The sequence below is a fragment of the Geotrypetes seraphini genome, chromosome 10 (genome assembly GCF_902459505.1).
Source record: "Geotrypetes seraphini chromosome 10, aGeoSer1.1, whole genome shotgun sequence".
NCBI lineage: Eukaryota > Metazoa > Chordata > Amphibia > Gymnophiona > Dermophiidae > Geotrypetes > Geotrypetes seraphini.
Window position 1 is genome coordinate 91,442,222 of NC_047093.1, and position 19,981 is coordinate 91,462,202.

The 19,981-nt window shown below is 45.4% G+C and overlaps 1 protein-coding gene across 2 annotated transcripts in view; it reads right to left on the reverse strand.

Moving 5' to 3' along the window:
• The window catches only part of LOC117367932 (collagen alpha-1(I) chain-like), a 539,431-nt gene that overhangs the window by 11,298 nt on the left and 508,152 nt on the right, over positions 1 to 19,981 (reverse strand). For both annotated transcript variants that reach the window (XM_033961051.1, XM_033961050.1), the window contains exons 55-56: positions 12,783 to 12,836; positions 12,283 to 12,336 (exon numbers count right to left, since the gene is read on the reverse strand). In XM_033961051.1, coding sequence (XP_033816942.1) covers positions 12,283 to 12,336; positions 12,783 to 12,836 — 108 coding nt within the window. The remainder of the gene's footprint in view (positions 1 to 12,282; positions 12,337 to 12,782; positions 12,837 to 19,981) is intronic.

A 19,981-nucleotide genomic window follows, 5' to 3' on the forward strand; every position in this document is an offset into this window, starting at 1 on the left:
GTGATTTCTGGTTGCACTTTCTTCTTCTGACTGTGCATCCAATCTTTCTTCCCTTCTATCAGCCTGTATGCTTTCTCTCCTCCACACCTCATTCCCTCCCCCAACTTTTTCTTCCTCTCTCCCTGACCTTTCTTTCTTTTTTTCTGTTTCTCTTCTTTCCTTCTGTTTCCCTGCCTGCCCCCTTTCTTTCTTTCTCCCAGCCTCCTGTCCAGCAGTAACTCTCTTCCCTTCCTCCCCTCCCAGCAGCATCTCTCCGTCTCCCTCTCCAGTAGCAGCTGTCCCTTTTTTTTCCTTGCCCAGCAGCTTCCCAGATTCCTTTCCCTCCTCCCCTCCCAGAAGCATCTCTCCTTCTTCTCCCTCTCCAGTAGCAGCTGTCCCTTTTTTTCCTTGCCCAGCAGCTTCCCAGATTCCTTTCCCTCCTCCCCTCCCAGAAGCATCTCTCCGTCTCCTTCTCCCTCTCCAGTAGCAGCTGTCCCTTTTTTTCCTAGCCCAGCAGCTTCCCAGATTCCTTTCCCTCCTCCCCTCCCAGAAGCATCTCTCCTTCTTCTCCTTATCCAGTAGCAGCTGTCCCTTTTTTTCCTTGCCCAGCAGCTTCCCAGATTCCTTTCCCTCCTCCCCTCCCAGAAGCATCTCTCCTTCTTCTCCCTCTCCAGTAGCAGCTGTCCTTTTTTTTCCTGGCCCAGCAGCTTCCCAGATTCCTTTCCCTCCTCCCCTCCCAGATGCATCTCTCCTTCTCCTTCTCCCTCTCCAGTAGCAGCTGTCCTTTTTTTTCCTGGCCCAGCAGCTTCCCAGATTCCTTTCCCTCCTCCCCTCCCAGATGCATCTCTCCTTCTCCTTCTCCCTCTCCAGTAGCAGCTGTCCCTTTTTTCCCCTGCCCAGCAGCTTCCCAGACTGATAGTGGTTTTCTCCCCTCCCAGCAGCTCTTCTTACTTCCCAGCGCAGCGATTCACGAAGGCAGCCTCGGGTCCTTTGTTGGATCGCGCCGCCTCTGAGGAAAGAGGAAGTTGCATCATCAGAGGCAGCCGCGACTCAGCAAAAGCCCCGAGGCTGCCTTCGTGAATCGCTGCGCTGGGAAGTAAAGGAGAGCTGCAGAGAGGGGAGAAAGCCACTGTCGGAGGCTCCCCAAGATCTCTCCGGCCCAGCGCACGCTTCCGATGCTGATCTTGCCGGTCCTGCGCGGACCGGCAGGAAGTTCAAATGAGTCAATCTTGCCGGTCCTGCGCGGACCGGCAAAAATTTCCTGCGGACCGGCGGTTGAAGAACTGTGGATTATATCGCCAAGACAAAGTGAGTCCTGGGTGATCGACTCACTTTGCCTTGGCGAGCTACTGGCGCCCCTGCCTCGGGCCCCCTGTAAGCTCCGGGCCCGGCGGCCCTGCGGCACACCAGGCAACATCTCGCGGCACACTAGTGTGCCGCGGAACAGCGGTTGAAAAACACTGCTATAGAGGTTTCCAGTAGTTCTGGGACATCTCGACCTGAGAGAAGCTGTGCGGGGACAGAAATAAAACCTGTCCCTAATGGAATCAAATCTGTCCGTCCATCCCTGCTGGAATCAAATTTGTCCCCAAAAGTAATCTCTTCTGTCCCCGCTTGTCCCCATAAACTTCAAAAGTGCTTATTTGATTTAATTATGCTACTGAATTAGAGGCTTTGGTAGAAAACCATTTACAAATAAGCAAAGATACTTTATTAATTTGGAAATATTAATTAGGAAGAACATACTTTGTAAATGGGTCTCTGGCAGAGCCTCTAATGTAAATATAAAATAAAATACTCCAGCTGATGAGGACCCTCAACCTATATCATCTGAAGACTCTCTCTGAAAATGGCCCAAAATCCCTTTTACCAAGCTTGGCAGGTAGACACAACATCCCTAATCCATAGATGCTGGTTCCTCAGTGGCTCAAGGATGCTGCCAGCAATTGCTACACTTGGTAGAAGGGGGTTCTGGCCACCTTTGGATGAGGTTCTCAGTTGGCAGCTTGGGGATCCCCACCAGCTAGGGTCAGCAAGTACTTCAACAATAGAGAAATAAAACCAGAAATGCATTTCCTTTTCTATTGAACACAATACAAAAAACATCTGCTATATACATTTCCCAAAGCTAACATATTTCAGTCAATAAATTGCTTTTTTTAACCACTGTTGTCTAGAGATTTATTTTTCCATCACATTTCAAGTTCGTTTCAAGTTTATTTAAAAATTTTATAAACCGCCCAATCGGCCTTCTAGGTGGTGAGCATTATGTTAAAAAACATATATGGGAGTAACTATACAACCTTTAAAACAATAATCATTATTTAAAACATTTAAAAACAGGAACAAAAAAGGGAAGAAGGATAGAACTACATTTTATCAAGCAAAAAAAAGAACATATAGGGAAAAAACAAAAGGGAGGTTATCTAAAAATAGAATTAAACTATGTAGCCCTAAAAAGGGCATTTACGTCTCGTCGGTTCTAGTTTCTCTTTTTTCTGCTTTCCTGTCTCTGCAAATTCTTCAGTTGCTGTGCATTAGTTCCTCCTACCATGGTCCAGCATTTCTCCCTCCCATTGTACAGCTTTCTCACTCCCTTCTATCCTGGATCAATCTCTCTCTTTTTTTCCCTCCCCACCTCTGCATGGCATCTCTTCCTCTCTCTCTCCTCCACACTCATGTGCAAAATGTCTCCCTGTGCAGCATCTTTGGCCCTCCCCACCTGTCCCATGCCCAACATTTCTCCTATCACCCCTCACCAGCACTATGCCACATCTCTCCTTCCATTCCCTCCCTCCATGTCCAACATAACTCCCTCTTGCATGCCTTTCCATCTGTCCCACTGTTCCCTCTCCACCACCACATCCAACATTTCTCCCTTCCCCATGCACCTCTCCCACCACTATATCCAATAATTATCTCTCCCTTCCTATGCCCAACAATTTCCTTTCTTCTTTTTCCCCTGTGCACTCTTTCCCTCTCATTCAGACACCCATACTCAACAAATCTCTCTTTCTATTTCCTTCCCCACTTCAGCATCTCTTTCCCTCCATCCTTCCATCCTATGTCCCAAGTTCATGCCCCCTTCATTCTGTGTACCAAGTTCAACTTCCATTCTCTGTCCCAAATTCGTGCCTCCCTTCTTCCCTCCTTCTTTTGTCCCAAGTTCATGCCCCTCCCTTCCTGCATTCTGTGTCCCAAGTTCAGGCTCCCCTCGTGCAGTGTATACCTGTGTCCTGTCCTCCTTCTCCTGCCTTCCAGGAAACCAAACATGTTTCTTCACAAGGCTGCAGGCAGCAGTCTCAACGTGCTTCCCAGGGATGACCCAGAAGCCTTCCCTCTGATATCAGTTCTCAGCATTCCCATTTGGACTCGCAATGGCGCCAAGCACTTTTACCAAGGTAGGGGTAGCAGCACATTTGCACAGAGTCGGGATTCAGGTTCATCTGAATCCCGACTAAAACTATCCTTCCTCTCATTAAGAGGCATTTCCCATGCAGGAAAACTAGGGACCTCCCTCTCCTTCAGAATCACAGAGCTCTGGAACAACCTTACCTCCCCTCTTCGGAACCTGAGCTCTCTCCAACTTTTCCGCAAACATCTAAAAACCTGGTTATTCTCAAAAATGTGATACTTACTCCATCTCTGGCATACTATGCCCTCTAAATATTCTTCTTACTCTGACCTTTAACCCTTCATTGTAGTTATTTTCTATCCCAATTCCTGTAAACCATGCCGAGCTCTACGATTGTGGAGAGGATGCGGTATACAAACCAAAGGTTTAGTTTAGTTTAGGATGACTGGCTCCAGGGCTGCGTCCCAGGCAGAGGCCATAAGACAGTGATGCAAGTAGTCCATCTCCCTGGCAGTGGTTCCCTGGGTGAGAGCACACATGCACCCCCTATAGGAGTCCCTCTTCTCCAGGTGGTCCCCCCAACATCATTCCCTCCAGATGCAGCTTCCGTGGTCTAAGAAAGTGAGGAACAGCTTGTGCTGGTGGCTCCTAGTAGACTCCTTATTGAGGGGTGTCCTGCTCCGATTTGCTCATGGGTGATCCTAACAGCCAATGCCAGGGGGCCCATTGTGGCAGGCATCTGGTACAGGGCCGATGGTCTCTCTATCAGAGAAAATGGTCCATAAATCCTCTGGAAATGACAGCCATTCGGCTAGCCTTAAGGTCACTGGAGAAAGATCTAGAAGGCAAGGCAGTCGGAGTGTTCTCGGAAAATGCCTCGAAGTAGCAGACAAGAAGGCACCAAGAGTGCTCTGTTACATCTGGAGGCTCAGATGTTGTTCAAATGGGCAAAAGCTCACCTTCAGGCGTTCTTCACAGTAGTACTGTCTGATTCATGATTTGCATCGATTTACTGATTGTTTGGCAGAATCAAATTGTTTGGTGGTGGGGGGGGGGAAATATCAGACTCACCGATTTAGGCTTTTCCTCTACCTGAGTGAGGTGCGGCGTCATGCTCCAGGAACTCCTTTCTCTTCTAACAGCCTTTACATCTGACCCTCCCCTTGCACCTGCACTCCCTTCCCCTTCCTGGTGGTTCATTAGACAAGTTCCTGCTAAACCAGACAGTACGCAGGGAAAGCTAAGCTCGGTTAAGGTACTGGTCTTTAAACCAAGGGCCGCCGCGTATGCAGACTGTTGAGCACGATGGACCACTTGTCTGACCCAGCAGCGGTGATTCTTATGTTCTTATGTGACTTGGCAGTGGCAGCAATTAAGACAGGCTGCCGGCATCGGGGCCTTCTCTCTGCATTTTCCACCCAGTGGCATAGTAAAGGGGTTGCGGGGAGCATGCCCTTGCCTTCCCCTGTGTCAGCATAGCTATTGCTAGCAATCAGCATTTTCAGTTGGCATGTCAGCAAAGGCCTATGGGAAATTATATCAATCTGACTCTGGCATGTGAATGCAGATAGACCCTGAGTGCACAGAATTCACAGAAAGCAGCCCTAAAAGATGGTTTCAAATAGCCCTGATTAAATCATGATTAGCTAAAAGGTGTTAATGTCTGATTAAGAGGGTACTTAGGACAATGGGTCCAGGTGCACAGATAACTAAAGTTAATCAGAAACTATTGTCAGAGACATACTGGAAATCACATATGACTTCAGCCTATTCTTCTCCTGTCTAGCATGTTTAAGTTCTGTTAAAGCTCAATAGATTCTGGTTTTTAGAATAAGTTTCCAAACTATAAAAGCCCCCTCGCAGCATCACCCCCTTCTCTTGGCTCTTGGCTCTCTGGTCCTCTCTTGTTTCTCTTGAGCTATCTCTTTATCTATCTATCTCGCTCTCTCTGGCCTATCTCTGGAACCCAAAGCTTGGAACCATCACTTTTCTCTCTCTCTCTCTCTCTTTTTCCTCTGAACTCTGTAAGGCAGGGAAACTGCTTTGCTCTCTACTTAATTGTAATGCTTAATGGTAATGCTTCTGAATATTGCTTTTCTGTAAGACTATTTCTATAATATATTCTTTATGCAAATCATTCTGGCTGTGCCTCTTATTTGAGTCTACTTCCTGGTGAATCTTCAGTGAGGGAACTGAACCTGGGACCTGGCGTGTGTAAGGGCGCCTCTCTCACGTAACCCCTACAACCATACATTGTGGGGGCCATTAACAATCCTTACACCCTGTACCTTTTTTACTTCCCAGCGTGAAGTTGCTGCCCACATTGGCATCAGCACTTTCTCTGTTGTCACTTCTGGGACTCGTGCCCAGGAAGTGACATCAAATGGTAAGTCAACAACGATGTGGGTATGCTGCTCACGCTGGAGAAGCTAAAAAAGTATGGGAAAAGGGAAGAGGTGTGTGCATGACAGGGAGGGTGGGAAAGAGGGCATGAGAGGACCACCACCGCCATGGATGCCGCTCACCCTTACTATGCCACTGTTCCAAACTGCTTTGTTTCAATTTCCTGTTTCCGCACAGGTGGGCTATGCAGAGGGAAGGTTCCAACACCGGCAGCCTGTCTTAATTGCTGTCACTGCCGAGTCACCAAAGAGGGCCAGGTTGTCTGAAATTGAGTATAGATTTGAGGCCTTTTAAAAAGGAATCGAAAACTCATTTATTTGTGCAAGTATTTTATTAGAGTGGAATGTCTTTTTTCTTCGCTCTTCCATGAGATCTGTGTAATTAGATATTTGTATGGAGGGAGAAGATGAGATAGATGATGTGTGATGTGTTGCTGTTATTGTTATGAAGTTTTAATGTAATGATTTATGTGTATTTATGCTGTAATCCACTTAGGTTTAAAGCAGAATAGAAATTTTAAAATAAAATAAATAAGATGAGGAAAACAGAAACCCAGAGACAACTAAGTTTGGTTGAGGTTTTTTGTTTTTTTTTGCTTGAGGATAAAGTAGTATTATAGCTCTGTTAATAAACATTTATAATCTAGAAATGGAAATAAGGTGATCTTTTTATTGGACTAATTTTAATACATTTTTGACTAGCTTTAAGAGATCAAAACCCCTTCCTCGGGTCAGGAAAGGATAACGTAACAGGAATATATGGTACTGACCTGAGGAAGGAAAGCTAATAGAAAAATGTATTAGTCCAATAACATGGTATCTTATTTTGCATTTTTGTTTTATTTTTATGTGGTGATTGGTATTTGTCACTCTTTTCAAATTTACATCTGCTGTCTTTATATTTTGCACAGTATTAGGGGACATGCATCACTGTTTCTCTGGTGCTGCAATGTATGCAGAATTTGGCTTCTTAGGGTACAGTTTCATTGTTGTCTACATATTCTATTTTTTCTTTGCAGTTACTTATTCTATACTGGGTGAGAGTGTATCTGTGTTCTTTGTGTGCGAAAAAAAGACCTGCTTTTCTGTTGGCATTGACTGTGCAGGATCATAATTTAGCTTGTTTACTTTTACAATGAGATTGGAGAGGGCAAGGGTGGATGGGGTAGGTGAAGAGGCTGCAAAAAAAACCCGCCAGCTAATTTGGAATAAAGGGAGTGCTAAAGGAGGACAAAGCCATTGCTGACAAACTGAACACATTTTTTTGTGTCTGTATTTACCGAAGAGGATATCCACAACATACCGGAAGCCGAAAGGCTATATGCAGGAAACGAAGATGGGAAACTGACTGAGTTGACGGTCAGTCTAGAAGATGTATGCAGGCAGATTGATAGGTTTAAAAACGATAAATCCCCTGGACCGGATGGCATCCATCCGAGGGTAATCCAGAAGCACATCAGACAGCATCCCTAAAGACTTCGAGGCCCTGGGAAGGAAGCTAAAGCAGACAGGAGCACAGGTGGTCTTCTCATCAATCCTCCCGGTAAGAGACAAAGGCAGAGACAGGGAAGAGCGCATCCATAGGACCAACGAGTGGCTTCGCGAATGGTGTTTAGAGACGAACTTTGGATTCCTAGACCATGGAGCAGCGCTACAAGGACTACTGGGACCTGATGGACTTCACCTAACAAAGAGAGGCAAGAAAGTTTTTGGACATCGACTAGCACATCTACTTCGGAAGGCTTTAAACTAGGTAAGTTGGGGGAGGGTTCACACATACATACCAGAGCAGTAAGGATCCATCCTGGAGAAGCAAGTAAAACCCACACTTCTGAGCCTAAGGTAAGTACCCATAGTATACACACTTCTGAGCCTAAGGCAAGTACACTAACGGGGATAGGCATATCATCACAAATTTGGAGAGCAATGTATGTTAATGCACACAGCTTGGGCAACAAAATCCTGGAACTAGAAACAGAAATAAGGAATGCAGACCTTGACATAGTAGCGATATCCGAGACCTGGTTCACAGACTCGCATGGGTGGGATATGGTTATACCAGGCTACAATCTACTTCGTCGGGACAGAGAAGTCAAATTAGGAGGGGGGGTAGCACTATACACTAAGGATAATATCAAAACTACCAGGATCACAGAGGTTAGATACACAGGGGAATCACTTTGGGTAAACCTGACCAGAGGGAACGAAAAATGCCTTTACCTCGGTGTGGTATACAGGCCTCCGAGACAAAAGGAAGACAAAGACAAAGAATTGATTGAGGACATAGAGAACATCACTTTGCGTGGTGACACAGTACTGTTAGGCGACTTCAACATGCCAGATGCAGACTGGAACACCCTCTCAGCAACTACGAGCGGTAGCAAAAGAATAATAACCTCCATTAAGGGTGCACAACTAAAACAAATGGTATTAGAGCCCACCAGGGAAAAAGCAATACTGGACCTGGTACTCACAAATGGAGACAGTGTCTCGGAAGTATCAGTGGGAGACACGCTGGCCTCCAGCGACCACAACATGGTATGGCTCAACCTCAGGAAAGGCTTCTCTAAATCAAACACAGCAACGAGGGTCCTCAACTTTAGGGAGGCAGATTTCGACCACATGAGAGACTTTGTCCATCAAAAGCTGCAAAACCATGCAGAAACTGACAATCCGGAAACTATGTGGTCAAACCTAAAATCCATCCTGAACGAAGCATCTAGCCGCTACGTAAAAACAGTAAGCAAACACCGGAGAAACAAAAAACCACAATGGTTCAACAAGGAAATTTCGGACCTCATTAAAATGAAAAAAGAAACATTTATTACCTACAAACATCTTGGGAAAAGGGAGGCAAAAGAAGACTATCTGGCCAGATCTAAGGCTGTCAAAAAGGCAGTCAGGGAAACCAAACTTCAAACAGAGGAAGATCTAGCACGGAACATTAAAAAAGGGGACAAATCCTTCTTCAGGTACATTAGCGACAGGAAGAGAAACAAAAATGGAATAGAACGCCTTAGGAAATCAGATGGAAACTACGCAGAATCTGATACTACCAAAGCAGAACTGCTAAACGAATACTTCTGCTCAGTATTCACCTGTGAAGCACCGGGAGATGGTCCGCAACTACAAATAAGAAACAGCCAAAATGACCTGTTTCGTGATTACGAGTTTACACCTAGTAATGTCTACCACGAACTTTCAAGACTCAAAGTAGACAAAGCTATGGGGCCAGACAATCTACACCCCAGGGTACTCAGAGAGCTGAGTGAAGTTCTGGCTGAACCACTATCCGTACTCTTCAATCTTTCCATGCGCACGGGAATAGTACCCCTAGACTGGAAAACAGCTAACGTAATTCCACTCCACAAAAAGGGCTGCAGAACGGAGACAGGAAATTACAGACCGGTGAGTCTTACATCCATAGTGTGCAAACTCATGGAAACACTGATCAAACAGGAACTTGACAAAATTCTAGATGAAGAAAATCTACGTGATCCACATCAACACGGATTCACCAGGGGAAGGTCCTGCCAATCTAATCTGATTGACTTCTTTGATTGGGTGACCAGTCATCTGGATGCCGGTGAGTCCCTTGACGTGATATACTTGGACTTCAGCAAAGCTTTTGATAGCGTTCCACACCGCAGGCTGTTGAACAAACTAAAATCGATGGGATTAGGGGATACATTCACAACATGGGTAAGGGATTGGCTAGATGGTAGGCTTCAAAGGGTGATGGTAAACGGTACCCCCTCCAAAACGTCAGCAGTGATGAGTGGAGTACCTCAGGGCTCCGTCTTAGGGCCGATTCTATTCAATTTATTCATAGGAGATTTGACCCAAGGACTTAGAGGAAAAGTATCACTGTTTGCCGACGATGCCAAACTATGCAACATAGTTGGCAAAAGCAGTGTGCCTGACTTTATGACACAGGACCTAAGACAGCTTGAACAGTGGTCATCAACTTGGCAGCTGGGCTTCAATGCTAAAAAATGTAAAGTAATGCACCTAGGCAAAAAAAATCCACACAGAACTTACACACTAAATGGTGAAACCTTGTCCAGGACCACGGTGGAACGTGATTTAGGAGTGATCATTAGCGACGATATGAAGGCTGCCAATCAAGTAGAGAAGGCATCGTCCAAGGCAAGACAAATGATGGGCTGTATCCGTAGGGGTTTTGTCAGCAGAAAACCTGAAGTCATAATGCCGCTGTACAGATCCATGGTGAGACCTCATCTAGAGTATTGTGTTCAATTCTGGAGACCACACTACCGAAAAGATGTATTGAGAATTGAGTCGGTTCAGCGAATGGCTACCAGGATGGTTTTGGGGCTCAGGGAACTCACGTATGAAGAAAGGTTAAAAAAACTGCGGATGTACTCACTGGAGGAGCGAAGAGAGAGAGGGGACATGATTGAGACCTTTAAGTATATTACTGGGCGTATAGAGGTGAAAGATGATATCTTCAGTCTTACAGGGCCCTCAGTAACCAGAGGACACTCGCTGAAAATCAGGGGAGGGAAATTTCAGGGTGATGCGAGGAAGTACTTCTTCACTGAAAGGGTGGTAGATCATTGGAACGAGGTGCCTCAGAGGGTGATTGAGGCCAGCAGCGTGTTAGATTTCAAGAGAAAATGGGATATTCATGTGGGATCTCTAGGAGAGTAAGAATCAGGGAGTGGGTCATTGGTATGGGCAGACTCGATGGGCTATAGCCCTTTTCTGCCGTCAATTTCTATGTTTCTATGTTTCTAAGGAACTGAAAGGGGCTATAGTTCAACTGCTTCAACTAATAACCAATCTGTTGATCAAATCGGGAAGGATTCCGGAAGACTGGAAAGTGGCGAATGTTACACCAGTCTTCAAGAAAGGTTCGAGGGGAGATCCGGGAAACTACAGACCTCAGTACCGGGAAAGATGATAGAGGCGCTGATAAAGGACCGCATCATTTACCACCTTGACGGACACGATCTGATGAGGACCAGCCAGCACGGCTTCAGTAAAGGCAGATCTTGCTTGATGAACTTGCTGCACTTCTTTGAGGGAATAAACAGGCAGACAGACAAGGGTGACCCAGTCGACATTTTCAGAAGGTGTTCGACAAGTCTTGCATGAACGACTGCTTCGAAAAATTGCGAGCCATGGAATCAAGGGTGAAATACTCACGTGGATTAAAAACTGGTTGGTGGATAGGAAACAGAGAGTGGGGGTAAATGGACAATACTCGGACTGGAAAAGTGTCATGAGTGGAGTGCCGCAGGGTTTGGTTCTTGGACCCATGCTCTTCAACATATTTATAAACAACCTGGAAATTGGAACGACGAGCGAGGTGATTAAATTTGCAGATGATACGAAATTATTCATAGTGAAGACACAGAAGGATTGCAAAGACCTGCAACGTGACAAACACGATTGAGAAATGGGCTGCGACATGGCAAATGAGGTTTAACATGGATAAGTGTAAGGTGATGCATGTCGATAACAACTTTCTGACTGTCTTTTTGTTATTAGAACTGACAGCAGCCAATCAGGGAGCAGCACCAGACCAGGCAGGAACGCGAACAGCATGCGCCTGCCTTCTGCGCCTCTCTGCCTGAACAGAAGAACAGCCATCCAGCGAGGGAGAGAGGCAGGAGTGCAGAAAGCTCCAAAGGACTTAAAAAAGGTACTAGGGGCGCCTGTGCTGCCTAAGGGGAGGGTGCCTAAGCTGCCTATGGGTTTTTCGCTGTATAAGACCCTGTTCTGGCCTACCACTAGACCACCAGAGGAGGTACAGGGCAGGGTGGTGGGAATTTTTTTTCTTTACAGGTGGGTGCGTCTTATAGAGTGAAAAATACGGTAGTTTGTAAATTGGGTATGAGGTTGTCATGATTAACATTCCCAAAACACACATGTTGTAACCCACAATTACGGACTACAGAGTTTTACTCTTGGCATAATTTCCACACTAATTTTCTAGCAAATAATTTTGGTTGCCATTTTAACAAAGAAGGCTTGTGGAGAGTTGATGTCCAAGATGAAAGCTTTATTAAAACAAATAAATAATCCACATAAAAATGTCTAGGGCCTGAACCACTGGAAACATATGGTTGCCATTTTAGTCCACTTGGATATGTGGAAATAAGAGTTACCAAACAAGGTATAGGTGATATCTATCCGTGGCAAGCTTTGGAGAAATTAATACTTTCTTCAGGTGCATGAAGAAACTATAGGTACACTGGGTTTTAAAATTTTATACACTGTTTAAAATGGAGATGTATAAGAACACACCAATTTTATATATGTGCACCAAAAGTACTGAAATCTAGAAGGTGGTGTGATAAAGGGTTGGGAGCCAGAGTTCAAATCCTACAGCAGCTTCTCCCTGGAATTCACCTTGGGCAAGTCACCACTTCCTGTTTCTTTAAGTACATAATTTAGGTTAAGTGCTTTTGATGAAGGGACCTATCATACACTTGAAAACTTCTTGCCACTGTATAGTGCTAAATATTTCTAATAACTCTGTAATAATGTTAAATCAATAAAACAAATCTCTTGTACCTTCCATCCTTTGGGTCCTGACTCTCCCTTGTGTCCTCTTGGTCCAGGAATGCCCTGTGAAGAGAAGCCCACATTCAGTGCATGGACTGGGTAGTGCACATTGGCTATCTTGTCACTCCTGGCCAGCACTCTGATTTCTCTGTTGCTCACTGCTAATACTCTGGTACTTCTTAACCCATCTCTCCTGCTAACATACCACAGACACACACAATACCCTTCAATCATGCTATCAGTAAAAAGCACTGTTAAATGCCACTTATTGCAAGACCTGATGCCACCCTCTGGATTAAACAAAGTTAACATAACAGTACAAAGGTGAAAACTGTACATTTAAGCAGTGCCTCCATTTTCAGCAAGAAAGATGCAGTATGAGAATCCAAAATTCTTCCAGGGCCAGAAAGTTAGACCCAATATCCTTAAATCAAAGGGAGAGTCCTTTCTACTAAATGCCTCCAAATGCTTGTTTCCAGTAAGTGTTTCCTTTTTAAATCACAACTTACATAAGGTCCTTGTGGTCCTTTAGGCCCTTCTACACCCATTTCTCCTACAAAGCCCTGAAATAAAGAATGGATAAATCTGTAAATTCCATATCTCATCAAAAAAGTTGTCTTTATCCTTGATCCTTAGTTCACAGGCACAGTAAGCAAACTAGCAAACCAGAATGCACATAAGCATGAGCGTAGAAATCTCTCAAAATTCAACCAGGCAGAAAGAACACTCTATTCAAAATAGAGACTGATAGCTGCTTCCTGTCTGATGCCAAGGCAGCACCAAACCGAGAGTGGAAACAGAAGTTGTGCACAGCAGAAATTCCCTAACCCTGTATGTCCTCTTTTGTTTTGATTAGATTGTAAGCTCTATTGAACAGGGATTGTCCCTTACAGGTTTAATGTACAGTGCTGCATATGTCTGACAGCGCTATAGAAATACATTATAGTAGAAGTAGCAGGGCAGCATTCCTCCTCTCTCTCAGAAACCTAACCCCTTATCTTCAAACACTTAGAGGGTGCCAGTTATGTTATGTTGGAGGGTATTGGCATGTTCAAGGATTTCAAAAGTAGTAGGGAGGAGGGGTGCTGGACCACACTGGGGAAGACAGAGAAATGCTGGACTGGGATTTTGGTATCCATTTATCACCACTGTCTCATCTGGTCCATAGTTTGAGCTGGTCCCAGAGCTGGGGTAATGTACCTGCACTCCCATCATAGTCCCTACTTGTCTCCTGACATCTCAGCATGGAGATGCAGGAAGCAGATAGCCCAGAAGCTGCCTACAAGATCTGGTGGTTTCAACCTGTCTTCAGCAGCACACACAGTGGAGATGACCAGGCAACATTACAGAATGCCAAAAACAATGTATTCACTTTAATGATAACTACATCAGACTCGACATAGCCATGTTTTGGCCTCTATGCCTGCATCAGGAATCTTAAACAAAAAATGTATCTATATTAACTCTTTTACAGTTAGATGGCTGTAAAGCAAACAAGACAATGTACAAATGAGTCGGCCATTCTGCCTCTATTACTGTGCCAAAAGCACACTATATAGATTGGTTCACCTATGGATAAAAAGTTCAACCCTTTGGCCTGCTGCAAAAAATAAAATTGACTTTGTATTTAAAAATTTGACTTATTCTTCATATAAATCTGATCCTAGGTGATATTAATCTTCACCTGAAACAAAAAAATGATACCAGCATAGCTGAAATGTATTTTTTAAAATCTAGTCTTGACTACTCTTGGCTGTCTCCTATAGAAACTCATGATAAGGTATACCAACTTGATAAGAACATAAGAATTGCCGCTGCTGGGTCAGACTTAGTGGTCCATCGTGCCCAGCAGTCCGCTTACGCGGTGGCCCCCAGGTCAAAGACCAGTGCTCTAAACGAGTCCAGTTTAGCAAGAACTTGTCCAACTTTGTTTTGAATCCCTGGAGGGTGTTTTCCCCTATAACAGACTCTGGAAGAGCGTTCCAGTTTTCTACCACTCACTGGGTGAAGAAGAACTTCCTTACGTTTGTACAGAATCTATCCCCTTTCAACTTTAGAGTGCCTTCTCATGCTCCCTAACTTGGAGAGGGTGAACAATGTGTCTTTATCTACTAAGTCTATTCCCTTCAGTATTTTGAATGTTTCGATCATGTCCCCTCTCAGTCTCCTCTTTTCAAAGGAAAAGAGGCCCAGTTTCTCCAATTTCTCACTGTACGGCAACTCCTTCAACCCCTTAACCATTTTAGTCGCTCTTCTCTGGATCCTTTCGAGTAGTACCTTGTCCTTCTTCATGTATGGCGATCAGTGCTGGATGCAGTACTCCAGGTGAGGGCGCACCATGGCCCGGTACAGCGGCATGATAACCTTCTCCAATCTGTTCATGATCCCCTTCTTTATCATTCCTAAAATTCCTGTTTGCCCTTTTTGCCGCCGCCACACATTGCACGGACGGCTTCATCGACTTGATCAGAACTCCCAAGTCTCTTTCCTGGGAGGTCTCTCCAAGTACCGCCCCGTACACCCTGTATTCACGCATGAAATTTTTGTTACTGGCATGCATCACTTTACATTTATCCACGTTGAACCTGATTTGCCATGTCAATGCCCATTTATCGAGATTGATTATGTCACGTTACAGATCTTCGCAATCCCCCTGTGTCTTCACTCTGAATAACTTCTTATCATCCACAAATTTAATCACCTCACTCGTCATACCAATGTCCAGATCATTTATAAAGATGTTGAAGAGCATGGGTTCAAGCACCGAGCCCTGCGGCACCCCACTGGTGACACTCTTCCAGTCCGAGTATAGTCCATTTACCCCCACTTTCTGTTTCCTATGCTCCAGCCAGTTTTTAATCCACGTGAGTATTTCACCCTCGATTCCATGGCTCGCAATTTTCCGAAGTAGTCGTTCATATGGAACCTTGTCGAATGCCTTCTGAAAATCCTGGGGTTGTGGGATCAAACCCCGCGCTGCTCCTTGTGACCCTGGGCAAGTCACTTAATCCTCCATAGCCCCAGGTATGTTAGATAGATTGTGAGCCCACCGGGACAGATAGGGGAAATACTTGAGTACCTGATTGTAAAACCGCTTAGATAACCTTGATAGGCGGTATATAAAAAAATCCTAATAAAACTTGAATAATAATAATATACAATGTCGACCGGGTTGCCCTTGTCTATCTGCCTGTTTACTTCCTCAAAGAAGAAGAGCAAGTTCGTCAAACAAGATCTGCCTTTGCTGAAACCGTGCTGGCTGGTCCTCATCAGACCGTGTCCATCAAGGTGATCAATGATGCAGTCCTTTATCAATGCCTCTACCATCTTTCCCGGTACCGAAGTCAGACTCACCGGTCTGTAGTTTCCTGGATCTCCCCTCAAACCTTTTTTGAAGATCGGCATAACATTCACCATCTTCCAGTCTTCCGGAATCTTTCTCGATTTGATCGACAGATTTGCTATTAGTTGAAGCAGTTCAGCTATAGTCCCTTTCAGTTTTTTGATGACCCTCAGATGGATGCCATCCAGTCCCGGGGATTTATCGCTCTTAAGCCAATCGATCTGTCTGCATAACTCTTCTAGACTGACTGTCAACCCTGTCAGTCTCCCATCTTCATTTCCAGCATATAGCCTGATGGGTTCCTCTTCGGTAAATACAGACGCAAAAAATGTGTTCAGTTTGTCAATGATTGCTTTGTCCTCCTTTAGCACTGCCTTTATTCCAGGTTCATCCAACGGTCCCACCGCTTCCTTCGCAGCTTGTTTCACCTTAATATATCAAAAGAACGGCTTGAAGTTTTTCGCCTCCTTGGCTATTTTTTCCTCGTAGTCTCTTTTGGCCCCTTTTACCGCCTTATGGCACCTGCGTTGATGTTTGTGCTTATTCCAGTTTTCGTCCATTCTTGACCTTTTCCATTCCTTAAACAAAGTTTTCTTGTCTCTGATCGCTTCCTTCACCTCTACAGTGAGCCACACCAGTTCCTTGTTCTTTTTCTTTTTGGATCCCTTGTTGATACGCAGTATATATAGATTTTGCGCCTCGGTGAGTGTGTCCTTAAAAAGGGACCAAGCTTGCTCTAGCATTTTTACAGTGCTTATCCTCTTCTTAATCTTCTTCCCCACCAAGAGTCTCATCCCTTCATAATTCCCTTTTTGGAAGTTCAGTGCTGTGGCCGCTGTTCTGGACTGATGTTTTGCCCCTGCACCCAGGTCGAAGCGGATCATGTTGTGATCGCTGTTTCCCAGCGTCCCTTCTACTTCTACACCTTGTGCCGGTCCTTACAGTCCATTTAGAATTAAGTCCAGAATTGCATTTCCTCTTGTATTTTCCTTGACAAGTTGTTCCAGGAAGCAATCGCCTACAGCATCCAGGAACTTGGTCTCCCTAGCACAACCGGAGGTGCCTAGGTTCCAGTCTATCCCCGGATAGTTGAAGCCACCCATGATAACTGCGTTGCCTCCCTTGCAGTTGCGTTTAATCTCGTCCATCATTTCTCCATCAATTTCTTCGGACTGCTCTGAGGGTCGGTAGTAGATGCCGATCTTCATTTCCAGTCCATTTGTTCCTGGAATTTTGACCCATAGAGACTAACTTATCCATCTGTTGTGGCGTGTTCTCTCCAGTAGATTCAATTCCTCCTTTGACGTATATGGCAATGCCCCCACCTTTTTGAGCCACTCTGTCTCTGCGGTATAGTTTTTTATGCCGGTAGCACAGTGTCCAAGACGTTTTCCTCAATCCACCATGTTTCCGTGATGCCGATGATGGCCACATTATCTTTTTGTCCCATAGTTTCTAATTCACCTATCTTATTCCTTAGGCTCCTTGCGTTCGTGTACATACACTTGAGTTTATGTACCTGTTCCTTTCTTGCATTTTGTTCCCTCTTGTGTCCTTTTCGATCTGTCTTGCCTATGATCCAGTGAGTCTTCTCCTCTATTTTCCTGCACAGTATCCTCCAGGTATACCGGTTCCCGGACCATCGACTCTCTCGGTCGACAGTCGGCTTTCCCCTTCTTCCTAGTTTAAAAACTTCTCAACTTCTCTCTTGATGTTGCTTGCAAGTAGCTTTTGCTGAGGTGGAGTCCATCCTTCCTGAATAGCTTGCTCTTCCCCGAGAATGTTGTCCATTTGTGCACAAAGTGGAATCCTTCTTCTTCACACCAGCGCCGCATCCACGTGTTGAATTCTTGCAGCTCCATCTGCCTCTTCTCATCAGCCCTGGGTACCGGCAGGATCTCCGAGAATGCTATCCTCTGCGTTCTGGTCTTCAGCTTCCTTCCTAGCATTCGGAACTGGTCCTTCAGTACTTCCCTGTTGTAGTTCCTGTTGCTCATGTTGTTCATCCCCACATGGATCACCACCGCCGTATCTTCTTCTTCCACACTGTCGATTATCTTGTTGATGCGGCTCACTATGTCTTCTACCTTGGCTCCCAGCAGGTAGGTCACCAGCCGATCCAGTCTTCCTCCCGCTATGTGGCTGTTGATTTGTCTGATGATGGAGTTCCCCACTGTGATTGCTGTCCTCTCTATCTTCTCTTGATTCTCCACAGGTCCGTGTCCCTGGTGTATGTCCATCTCTCCAGCCATAGGTCCGTGTCCTTCGTTCCCATCCATTTTCTCTCATCCTGGTGTTGGCTTGCACCGGACTCGTCTTCTTGTAGGTTCCCTCCGCTGTTTCCAGATCTCGCTGCTGTCTCCCATTTTTTCCTGGCGGTTGTCTGTTGGGTGGTCCACACTCTCTTTAGGTATATCTTGGCAGTTCCACTGTTGCTGGTGATTTTCCACGGCCTCCTTGTATGCCTCCTCTATGAACTTCTCCAGCTCTCGGATTTCTTCCTCAATGTCCTCTGTCTTGATGTTCTCTCCATCCTCCTGTCTTGATGTTCTCTGCATCTCTGTCTTCCTCCTCCACTGCTTGAAGTGCTTCCAGTTCCAGTATTCTGCCCTCCAGGAGTCTGACTTGTTTCTTCAGCAAGGTCCAATCCAAAAATGATTATAACCATATGCTGCTTAGTTTTAATTTAAACTGTAATCAATTTCTAATACAAGGGGGGAAGAGGGAGGAGGACGCCTAAAATGGCTGCTGAAGCATAGCATTAGACAGACTGCTACTCCCATTAGAATTTTGCCTTTAGCTCTTATGCTAATTAAAAATGGGGAAGAGGAGTGGAAAAGCACCAAGTACCCCGATGACATCCCAGACTTCAATGTTGCAGATTGCTTGACCTGCTTTAGGTCTTGGAGCAGCTGGAGAACCCCTTGCTGGCATGGTGGGAAGGGAAGGATTCCCCAGTTCTGAAGGGAAAGTGTCTCTGAGCCCTCCTGATCGTATTCCTCCACAGCCAGCTGCCTCAAGCTTCCTGACAATGGGTGTGGCTTTTCCCTTGGGCAGTTTGACCCAGGAGGGAGTAGGAATGTCTGGAGATCATCAGAAGTTGGATTCTGGTTTCACAGAAGCTAGAGCTGGAATGGGTTTGGGGGCCTACTTCTGTACCAGCTGTGATATCAGCTTTGGCTGAACCTTTGAAAGATCGAGCTGGAGAAGAAAGCACCAGTAGTACTGTGACTGTGGTTTCTTCTGAAGTGCATTTCCCTACAGTTACTCTTGAGACAATTTGAAGACGATAACTAATTTAAAAATCACAGTGAGTACACGTATTAACCAAGTAGAAGAAGAGCTTAAAACAGTTTCTAACAAACTTGCCCCCCCCCCCCTTTACAAAACCGCAAAGGTTGTTTTTAGCGCAGGCTGGCATACTGAATGCTCTGCGCTGCTTCCGATGCTCATAGGAACTCTATGAGCATCGGGAGCAGTACAGAGCATTCAGCACGCCAGTCGGGTTAATAATTTGGAGTAAACTTCTGGGAAAGAACGGGATAAGCTTGGGGACCTTGGGGGAAGCAGGTAGAGGATATACAAAGAACACAGAAATCCCTTGTACAGGACTGTATTAACAGCCATTGGAAGCAAGAACAGCTTGAAAATAACCTGAGAAGGAATTATTTTAGATACCTGAATTTCCCGTAGGTTCCATATTTGTCAGCAAGAGACTTATTCAAGAAATACTGTATACAAAGAAGATCTTAAAACTATGAAAAGATGTTATTCCTCTGGCTCAGGGGTGATATGATAAGAGGTGATATTCAGACAGTTAATCCAACGACACTTAGTCCTGCAACAGTTAATCACAGACACTTCAACCCTTGTCACTTAATCCCATAGACACTTAATTCTATGACACATTGGCCTAGATTCACTAAACTTACCTTTCCCAGCCAATCTGTGGACGATTGTGGCCAGGCGACCGATTCTCTACCAGTCTTCATATAAATTAACACAATCGGAGGCACGCCCCACACTGACTGATCACTGCAGAGCGATCCTGACGCATGTGCAGACCATCTTCTTGCCTATAGAAGTGGTCCATGCATACGCTTGCTCTCTGCACAGAGGGGGGGGGGGCTTTAATGGAACAGGACACGCTGCAAGGGGGGGGGCTTGGCCAGAGGTAAAGCGGGCAATGAACTCCTATGCCTGGTCGCAAGGATTTCGGGGCAACTGTCAAGTAAATGTTATTGCAGCCCCGCTTTTAACCCGTGGATTAAAACCACGGGTTAAAAACACGGGCTCACAGAGAGGCAGGGCAGCAAAGAGCAGGGCGGAAGACAGCAGAGAGGCAGGGCAGTAGGGCAGAAGAGA